Source organism: Pituophis catenifer, unplaced genomic scaffold (assembly GCF_029215685.1).
Source record: "Pituophis catenifer annectens isolate HBS135680 unplaced genomic scaffold, rPitCat1.0.hap2 SCAF_2, whole genome shotgun sequence".
Taxonomy (NCBI): domain Eukaryota; kingdom Metazoa; phylum Chordata; class Lepidosauria; order Squamata; family Colubridae; genus Pituophis; species Pituophis catenifer.
Window position 1 is genome coordinate 78,512,094 of NW_027256882.1, and position 10,618 is coordinate 78,522,711.

Consider the following 10,618-nt stretch of genomic DNA (forward strand, 5'->3'; position numbering starts at 1 on the left):
TGAGCTTAGTTGTTTTCTTGCAAAAAATTCATTACCTAAACTAGGTAACATCATCAGTGCTAGTAATGATATTACCTAGCTTGGGTAATGAGACATCTGCAAGAAAACAACCAAGCTCAGAAAGTACCAAGTACCTCTCAGATAGCAATCTGTCAGGACCGTCTCCGTTCAAAACCCAAGAAAGAAAATCCCCAACTCCATTGAAGTAGAGAAGAGGTACTTTTACTGACTTTGAAATGATAGCAGCGAAAGCAAAGCAAGATCTGATTCAAAAGGTGTGAAAGATACAGGATGAAAGTTTCCCCAAATCCCTCCTTCCAGGGTCCCAGGCTGAATGTCCAATCCATGTCCTGCATAATGTCATGTGAAGCTGTTCTTCAGGTATTTTCGCCCACCTGGAGTTCTAGGATGTTTGGCCTTAACTGGGTGTAAACAACTCCACTCAGCAGCGCAATAATTCTTGAGAGCAAACCTCCCTTTTAGTTCACATGGGCCTTCACCCACCAGCTCACTTCCCAAACCCAAATACACCCCCCTCCCCCAGTTACTATGTCAGCCGATAGCAAGCATGTGTCAAAGGAAAAACCCATGCTGGAGATCCGGCTGACACAATCTCTGGTTGCTGTTATCCAAGGATTTGCTTTCAACTTTCTGCCAGCTTCCAACAAGAAAAGGAAGCCAGCAGGAAATCACAAATCTAGGTAGCTCACAAGTGGCTGCTGTGGTGCAAGTGCAGTCGAGTGGGGGGTGGGTTTTGCCAGGGTGGGAGAACACACAAGTGGCTACTGCAGCGCCACACAAGTGAGTTGGGTGGATGTTACGAGTACGAGATCTCCAGGATCTTCGTGTAACTGAGCTCTGGAGGAGAAAAAAGCATTTGGAATAGGATTGACTTACAAACAGTTCCTGAATGAGTGATCATTAACTGAGGGCTACCTATATTTCTCTTTGTAGAGAAAGAAAATGATTCTGCATGGATAGAATTGTTTGTCTAAAACAGTTGGGGAAGTTAATTCAATTGCTTATTGCTGTTCTCAAATTTATCTAATTCTATTTATAGCTACTTGCATGCAAAGAATATTATACACAGAGACATGAAATCAAATAGTATCCTTTCTACTTGTGAGATTTCTAGCAGTTGGTTGATTAAGACAATAAAGAAGCTTAATACTACTAATGAAGGATAGTGATTTGGTGAGATCAAGATGACTGCTGTTGACAAAACAAATGAATCCTTCGGCATTCATTCAGTATTTTGATACTAATTAGAGCTGAAAATTAGTATAAAAAGTCTCATAGAATGCATGTAGTCCCTAATAGAAAAGTGCTTGTATCTAATTGTTAGATTTGTCCTGCTTGTGGACAAGTCCTTATGCAGTAATTTTTTTGAAATACGGTGCCCTTAAGACAATACATCTCTGCAAAAATAGATAATTTAACTACTCTAGAAGTTAAAATAATAAAAATATTCATAAATACATATAATATAAATAATAAAGAGTTCATATAAATCCAATGATAAATCAGTTGAGAGTGGTGAGTAGCAAAAATAAATCAATAAACATTACACCATTTATTCCTTAGTTTTTTCTCTCATATCAAAATTATAATAAATGGTAATAAGAGGAAAAGTGGCCTATTTGTAAATCTTGAGTTTTGTAGGTGGGAAGGGGGCAAATAAACTTTTTATTTAGCAAAACACAAACATAAATAGTAGTTATCTATTTGAAAGGCTGATAATGAAATATAGAAAGTATACATAAGTGGCTCCTCCAATTAATAATATATATTTTATAAATACATTAATTGCTATAAATATTACAGTTAACAGTATGGACAGTGCTTGGTAATTCAAATTATGGTCCAGATGTGTTCCTTAACAATTGTGAAGATATATTTCTTCATGAAGACCGAACAGTGAAGATAGGAGACTTTGGTTTGGCAACAGTCAAATCCAGATGGAGCGGTTCTCAACAAGTGGAACAGCCTACAGGATCTGTTCTCTGGATGGTAAGGTCTCAAGTATAAAGGAAATAATGCATCATTGCGCTTAACATTAATGAAGATTTGTACAACAAATTTGGGGGGGAAATTAATTCCCAAAATATAGTGTGCTCTATTCCATTACAGTTGTTTTTCCTTGTTATGAAAGATCTAGGTTTCTGATATGCTGCAGTGTTAATAGTATGTTTGTGTTTAAGGAATTAAGGCCCAACAAACAAAGTAATAATTTTGCTTCAAGACCTGATTTGGAGTCAAATTGAGACTGCATAGCCTGCACTTACTATATGCACAATTCTCCATAAAGGTGGGACCAGCAGCCAGTAATGGAGGGCAATTCTCGATCTCAAGACCCTGAACCGTCACATCATTTATCGACTGTTCAAGATGCAGTCGCTCCAGACCATCTTGGAGAGCATCAGAAAAGGCGACTTCCTCACGTCAGTAGACCTGACAGAAGATGGTCTGGTGCGACTGCATCTTGAACCGTTGATAAATGATGTGACGGTTCAGGGTCTTGAGATCGAGAATTGCCTTCCATTCCTGGCTGCTGGTCCACTGTCCTGAGAAAAGGCGTCTCAGGTAAGACCAATGCCCATTTCATGCTTCCCACCCCTGCCTTCAGAATGTGAGGCATCTTTCACTATAATAACCTACAGTATTTTTTTCAACTTTCCATTATATCCATGCAGAAGATTGGTGCTGGGGAGAGATCTTTTGTCCCAGTCTTTTGTATTCATCCAACACTATAGGCAACACCAGTTATTTCCTTTGAAAATCCTGTGTAGTAGTCTACAGACTTAATTTAATTTGCTGGTCAGCCATCTAGTCATGGGCAGATATCATAAAAAAAAGGAAGATAAAGTAGTTTACACCCAAACCATTCACCTTAAGTTATGGTTTATGATTTATTTATTTTTACCTAAGGTCTTTACTTTTTTTGACCCTCTACTTTTTATTCATTTTCCAAGCAGTGCATAACATTGCTTACCTTGAAAGGTAATAGTGAATGGGCATGTAAGTATGGTCTTGGACCCAATTTAAATGCGTTAGAAAATTATTTTCAAAGTTTAACACTGTTCTAGTCCACAGTTATGGTTGTCAGTGGTGGGGTATGGACAAAAAAGTATGGGCTTTAGGGTGGGTTGCTATAATTTGTTTTTTTTTTTTTTTTTAATGTTATGTTTTCTAAAGGCACCAGAAGTAATTCGAATGCAAGATAGCAATCCATTCAGCTTTCAATCAGATGTGTATTCTTATGGAATAGTACTATACGAATTGATGACAGGAGAGTTACCCTATTCACATATTAACAATAGAGATCAGGTGAGAAATTATTATGTTTTGATAGAGTGCTTTATATTTTTTGATCAAGTTTTGTTTTTAAATTATATTAAAATTAACAAAGCAAAAAATATACACGTTAATAGTTGTATTTGGATGATATCTATCTGATGTGTTTTTGAATGCTTTCTCAATAATTTTGTAATGGTTCCTATTTTACAGTGCCTCAAGTCAGTGTAATGCCATCATCTTTGTCCTAAGCTCTTTCATTGTGAGCCACTACAGGATTCATCTATTAAAAATACAGAATTAAAGTTCCCATATACTGAACTAACTATGCTCATTGGTGTTTTCGCATTGTATATTCTAATAATTTCCTTTAATTTGCTTTGGTCTTCCGATTGCTCTTTTAATCAGAGACTAAAAGTACTTGTGTACTCTTCTTCTTCCCCCTTTGTATTCTACTTTACCCAGATATCATGAATAATTATGCTAGTTGGGAGAAGGGCCTGAAATTGTTTTAGAACAGTGAGATATGATGGAATTAACTTTTTTTTTTAAAAAAAAATTAACTAATCCAGTCTCTAAAGAGAATGATCAGAGTATGCTAGGTTTTAACATTTTCACTTGGCATGATAAACACGACACTTTCCTCTAGCGAGCATAATAAATGGATAGCCTTCTTCCTGAATGGAAGCTAAAAAGACAGGGAATTCACTGGAAGCATTCCCAATCATTCCAAATCCATGGAAGAAATCCTGTGATTAAGTTTGACAATTCTCAGGGCACCAAAAGGAGGATGTGAAAGACCATTTGTGGCTGCTGATTAATAAATAGACTGAAAATGGTGCCATTACACAGGAGCAAAGTTGATACATCCCTGCCTCTTTCTTCAGGGATGAAAGGGAATTTATGTCTAGGAGTGCCTCATGCCCTGTTTGACAGTTGGACTCTGAGCCCTTCTGTCAACCTAGTCTAGTCTAAAACATCTTTCCTATAGTTTTTAAGAAGTTTTAAGAAGCACGACGTTTGTTGCTGAGCAAAGGTCTTCCTCGAGAAGGCTTGGAAGTCTAGTCAAGGCTTGAAACTGCTAATCTTTGTATTGTTGAATACAGCAGTTCTTAGGCTCTTATTGATAAGGATTTCCTACTCTTTGATTAGCTTCTGCATTCTATATTGTAAGGAGAAAATGAATGCTTCAGAAAGGTCTATATTTCAGGAAAGTTATACCTCCATTTTCTAGTAGCAGAATTGAAAAGGTGCAATATAGGCTAATTGCATTAGCACATCCTTCTAATTATTTTCTCCTTGACGTGAATAATACAGAATGCTTGTTACATTTTGCTCAAGATGGCAACAGCTGTAGTTTGCATTTCTATAAATTTTCATCCACTTTTTTATACTATAACACATCTGAAAAAAAATTGGATTTCCAGTCCTCCTTGTAGTCTGTTACACTGATTTTTCTTTTCCTAACCTGGCAAGTGACTCTGATGGAACTTAATTTAGTGCAGTAGTAATGGCTACTACTGGTAAATGCAAGGGGTTGGATGTACCTTTTTTGTATGAAAGACTTAGCAGCTGCTTATTTACTTTTAATTTTTTCATGAGAATTATGAAAACTTGATGCACATTTTCATATTTATAAAGTTGATACACATTTACATTTACAAAAATGTATTTATTTGTAATTCGTAGATCATTTTCATGGTTGGTCGTGGTTATACATCGCCTGATCTCAGTAAACTATACAAAAACTGTCCAAAAGCTATGAAGAGGCTTGTAGCAGATTGCGTAAAAAAAGTAAGGGAAGAGAGACCTCTTTTTCCACAGGTGAGTATAGTTTTATAGTTTTATTCCGTTAATTGCAAGTCAAAAAATAAAAATTCTGCTCTGTTACTGAACTTCTGATTTGGAAAATGATCATGTTATATTGTAATGAACGATGATCGGTGTTTCAATTTTCAAAATATACGAAATTACCATCTCATAAGCTATTCCCATTATCACCATCGGGTTTTCTTTTGTGTATCTATAATGTTAATGTTTCTATTGTTCACGTGCTGAATATAATATTCAAAATATAGTCTGTATGGATGTGTTATTTCTGAAAAATAAAAAAAAAATCTCACTTCCTTTCCCCATCGTTCTTCCAGATATTGTCTTCCATTGAACTGCTGCAACATTCTTTACCCAAAATTAACCGAAGTGCTTCAGAACCTTCTCTGCATCGTGCAACTCACACCCAGGACATAAATTCATGCACATTGACTTCAACAAAGCTACCTGTGTTCTAGGAGATCCACGTGCAGCCTTCACAGTTCTCCCCAAGAAGAGTTATTTTATAGCAGTTGTGTTTTGAAGGCTTCAATCTACAGAACTGAACAGCAAGCGTGGGATTCACCTGGGTGCCAATTTTAAGAGTGAGCTGCTATGAATTTCTACTATTCTAAGCCTACAGGGACAAAACTCCATGTTGCCTTTTGCTACAGTTTATCTTATGGAAATAGTTCACAGACTGTATAAAAAGTTCTATTGCTATTTTTTATAGATGCACTTGAGCCTTATTTTTTTTTCCCATATGCAAAAAAAAAAAAAAAAAAGGACAAAGGAAAAAAAGTATTACTTTTCTGGTTTCAACTCTTGCATTCTGCTGAACAAACTGTTATTTTTTTGTATAGCAACAGCATTTGAGAAAAGGCAATGCAAATGGTGCTGTTTTTCTTATAACTTAAGAACATTCTGGCTTGGAGAAATCATAACTAAAATACCAATTTGTAAAGATGACTTAAGGGAAGATGGAAATGCAAGTTCATGGAAGTGTCCCCAACTGAGCATTTGTCATAATCACTTAATATTGGTGGTTAAAGTTTCATCACTACAAATAATTTTGCACATAGGAAAAATCATGTTAAGATGAGATGTATATTATAACTAGTATTCCTCCTCAGAAGCTGGCACAATCTTGCTACAATCTTCATAAGGTAACATAAGAAACTTATTGGGTACTTCAGACTTGTTTCTTGCAGCACCTGGAGGGTTCAGTAAGACATGATAGTTTTGTGGAAGAAATAAATAAAGTAATGTCAGTATATTTCTGCAAACAGTCATTAGACTGTTTGGAAAAAAAAAACTTTTTTTTCTGAGATGCACTATAAGGAAATTTGGCATATACAGGATTTTTCCTTGCTGATTTGGGTTTTAATTTGTTTTTATTGCTCCTGAGAGAAAAACATTTATTGTAAACCCAGGTTCTTCTGATTATCTTATTTTAATAAATAAATTAAATTTAAATTTGTCATTGATTTGTTTTTTCTGGCTGCTTCACACACAACAGGTTTGGTCTCCCAGTATGTGTACGTATGTGTTTAGATATCCAATCAAATCCATACATTCTATTTTATCAAGTACTTTTAAAGGAAGGGAATAAAAAATACTGAAGCAATTTTTTAAAAAATGCTATTTCATAAAAAAACACTATTTTATTTACAGCTTTTCACTGTGTATTGTCTCTCAGATACCTGACATACTTTGCTGGGTTCAGACTTGCACTCGACTGAATTCCATGAATGTGGGAAGGAGGGAGGAGCGATCTGTTAAATTCTTCTGTAGGCTTCTGTGATTTTCTTTACAAGAAGAAAATGCCTTTTTTCCGATAGCCAGATATAACTGGGTCTACCCATTTCATACTCTGAAAATTGCCCATTGTACTTCCAAAATCTCTCGTTAAATTGTTGGATTACTAAAGCAGAAAGTTGAGTCATCCAATATATATGTTAATGCTATATGTATTTTATATTAATTCCCTTTGAACTGCGTTGTACATTTCCAATTAATTTATCTCACACAGATAACATTTTATGCAGCTTGCCAGTTCATTGTTTCCCGATCTGGATACTCTTCAGATGTATGGATTTCAACTCTCAGAATTTTCTGCCATTGCTGAGCATTCTGAGTTAAAATCCACTCATCTTCAGGATGCTGCAAAGAAATTAGAATTAAAGTTGGCAGACTAGGGGTTTGGGTGTGATACTGTATGTTATGGTGTTTGATTTTTCAGGGAGAGAATGCAGTTGCTTGTATTGCAGTACCTTACATTATGACTGCACAAGTCCTAATGTTGCTGCAATTGTACAGATATAAAGATTATTACGTTAGCCTGTGATGGTTAGCTGAACTCTGATGTGCACTTTACATTCTGTGTGTGTACATTCTGTTGAGCTTCAGTGTACATTTAAAAATGCAAAAATCTGTTGAGCTGGTTTGCCAGGCTTCAATTCACGCATGTTCTTTTGTCTTGTTACCACGTTACTTTAATCCAGTTCACAAGCACCAGTCATTCTTGTAACCAGTGGCACCCTTCTATGCAAGTAAAACATTAGCAAAGAACAGTTTGGTCTAGAGACGTTATCAATACTTACATAAAAATTGGCTGATGCTATTTAAAACACGCAACTTCAAAACATTTTAAGATTTTATAGGGGAAATATGCTGTTTGAAAGAAATGTTGAAAAGATGCATTTTATATCCTATAATCCAGTATTTCTCAACTACGGCAATTTCAAGGCCCAGAATTCTCCAACTAACATGCTGTACTGCTGTAATCTTTTGAATGACAGTGTCAATTCTCAAAGTATGGTCTGAAGACAGCTGAGTCCGAGGCCCTTTCAGGGGTTCTCTGGAGTCAAATAATATTTTAACATTTCTCTGTTTTAATTTCTAATAGAGTACTGTACATATTGATACTGTACATTTTCTCAATCATTTTTAAGAATAGACTCGAGACCGAAATATTTGAGAATTAATAAATGAAAGTTTCTGCATATTGCCTGTTGGGAAGGGGTGCTTTTTTCAATAAGAGTTTCTAATCGGAACAATTTTTTAACTAATGTCAGCAGAGTTGTGTTCTCTTAAGTTTCCTGATTTCCGCCATCAGATTTTATTTGAGTATTGGAGCCTCTTAGTAAAGATTTTGAGCTCTGAATTGTTGGGAACACTGCCAACTTGAAAAAAAAAAATCGAGATTAATATGAATTTGCCCTGATCTTATCCATAACTAAAAAATAATAATCTGAGAATAATCCTATACAGATACATTAGTTCTAAAAATACTCTATAAAGTAAGAGAAAAACTGTTGAACCAGTATATTCTTTGTTTTATGTATCTCTGCTGATTACAGAATATTAATGTAGAGTTATAGCCAAATAGTAAAAACTAAACATTTTCATTTCAAAACTGTATGCCTAGGCTATCAGTTGTAGTTTGGGAACTCAAGATCTGATTTAAGAACTTGTATAGTTACTGTAGTAGATTTAGAGAAACTAGTTTTATCTTCCTTGAATTTTTATTGACTCAAGTTTAAAATTATTGCCCTCTGAAGCTTTCAAGAAGTCAAACACACACCATCAATCAAAAGAACACTATTTTCCAGTGTTAGAAAAGACACCTGAACTCAAACCTATGTTCTATTTAAATAAAACTATTACTATTTACTACTCACCTGGCCATTTAAATATAAGTGGAAATGAATTAAATTTGATGCATTGTCTTCCATTTTGCCTAATCTATCAATAAAGTAAAATAATCTTTAGAGTGATTATCAGTCAATGTATAGACAATATAATTTTTCATAAAAGCATCTTAGATTATTCCTTCTGATCAACTGTGGATGCTGGGACTTCTTGAAAAGAAATGTAACTGTCAGGATTCCGACCAATGCCCTCATTAAATTGCATGTTGACAGTAACTTTGGCTAGCTATATAATCAAAATTATCTATCTTGTAGATATTCTGAAGAATGATACACTATACAAGTATAAATAATCTTTGGCTCAGGTTTTTTAGGTTTGGGTGATTTCAAACAGGTGCCTTAAGACACAGGTGTCAAACTCATGTCATGTCACGTGACATCTCACAACTTTCCCCTTCGCTAAACCGGGGGTGGGCGTGGCCAGCACGTGAGGCATCTGGCCCGCGTGCCGTGAGTTTGACACCCCTACCTTAAGTCCTCATGAGGTTTAAAGAATGCTTTTTACGAATTTTGCCAAAACAAAAATGAGGCTGAAGTCATTGGTTCTGCTTATTCTGCAAAAGGTATGCTGGCAAATCGCATATCATCCCTGGGCTGTATTTTTTGCATTCTTTTTGCAATTCTTCAGTAACATTTCAAATTCTCAATCTGTAGTAAAAAAGCTGCACATGCTCAGTAGCATTTGAAGGACCACAAACCTGGAACAATATTTAATAAATACTCTAATAAATTTACAGCAATAACAGATACAGTCTTCAAAATAAGTGTCAAGCTTAGAATGGGTCAGAAAGTGACACTACTAACCATTGACAAAGAAGCAAGTTAATTATTCAGTCTGCTTGGATATTTGTCTACAACCTCTAGACCCCTACGAGTAGCTAATTTTAGATACTGAGTTTTAACATGTGGCTAATTATCAAAGATGCCACCAAGCACTTTTGTATGAGACTGAATATCTGGTTTAGGTACAGAAAATGATGCTATTTTGGAACTATGCTGTTGGAGAATATGCCTATACTTGTTTTTTCTCACCTGATACCTAAGTGCCAAACCAGCCGATTGAATTAAATGCATTTTTAAAAGGTCTACTAGAGCAGGTGCTGACCACATGGTATACATTCACATCTTTGGGCATTTATAAATTCTTGTAAATATAAACACACAGCCATTGACTGCAAGAATGAACTCATAATACACTCGTAAAACTCCAAATATACTCCTGATAGTATACAATACCTGCTCCTATATTGGACAAACAAGCCAGACAGGATACTCTGCTTCTTTATAGTACTTACACCACAAAGCCTCCTATATGATTATTTCTTCACATACTTTCCCACTATCTACACAATCTCATTTGTGAGGATTTAGAATGTGATTTCAGCAGCACTTTTGATAGTGCTTTATAACAAGGTGTCAAACTTGCTGCCATCACATGACGTTTTGCGACGTTTTCCCCATTTGTGGAGCTGGGGTGGGCGTGGCCTGCGCGTGACACATTCGTCCCGCCAGTTTGACACCCTTACTTATAACATGAGGTATTGAATCACTGTTGTCAGTAATAGATAATAATGGCCTAAAAGGTTAATAGTTGTCTCAGTAACTTTGGACAATCTCAAAATTTAAGCTGAGTCAACCATGATGAATACTTTGATGGGAGACTACCTGAGAATTCTAGGGTTGTATGTTAAAAGTGAGGGATTTTTTTTCCAGAAAAGAATAGCAAATAGACTCTTATAATGCTTGCCAAGTAAAGTACAAGTTTCTTGCAGTTACTAGGAATACAGGCATTGTTTTTAAAG

General features: G+C 35.6%; 1 protein-coding gene across 4 annotated transcripts in view; it reads left to right on the forward strand.

Moving 5' to 3' along the window:
* RAF1 (Raf-1 proto-oncogene, serine/threonine kinase) overlaps window positions 1-6,586 on the forward strand; it is a 117,553-nt gene extending 110,967 nt beyond the window's left edge. For all 4 annotated transcript variants that reach the window (XM_070936996.1, XM_070936995.1, XM_070936997.1 and 1 more), the window contains 5 exons: window positions 1,061-1,107; window positions 1,892-2,010; window positions 3,196-3,327; window positions 4,984-5,118; window positions 5,442-6,586. In XM_070936996.1, the coding sequence (XP_070793097.1) occupies window positions 1,061-1,107; window positions 1,892-2,010; window positions 3,196-3,327; window positions 4,984-5,118; window positions 5,442-5,582 (574 nt within the window). In that variant the 3' untranslated portion in view covers window positions 5,583-6,586. The remainder of the gene's footprint in view (window positions 1-1,060; window positions 1,108-1,891; window positions 2,011-3,195; window positions 3,328-4,983; window positions 5,119-5,441) is intronic.
* Window positions 6,587-10,618: the final 4,032 nt, after the last annotated feature.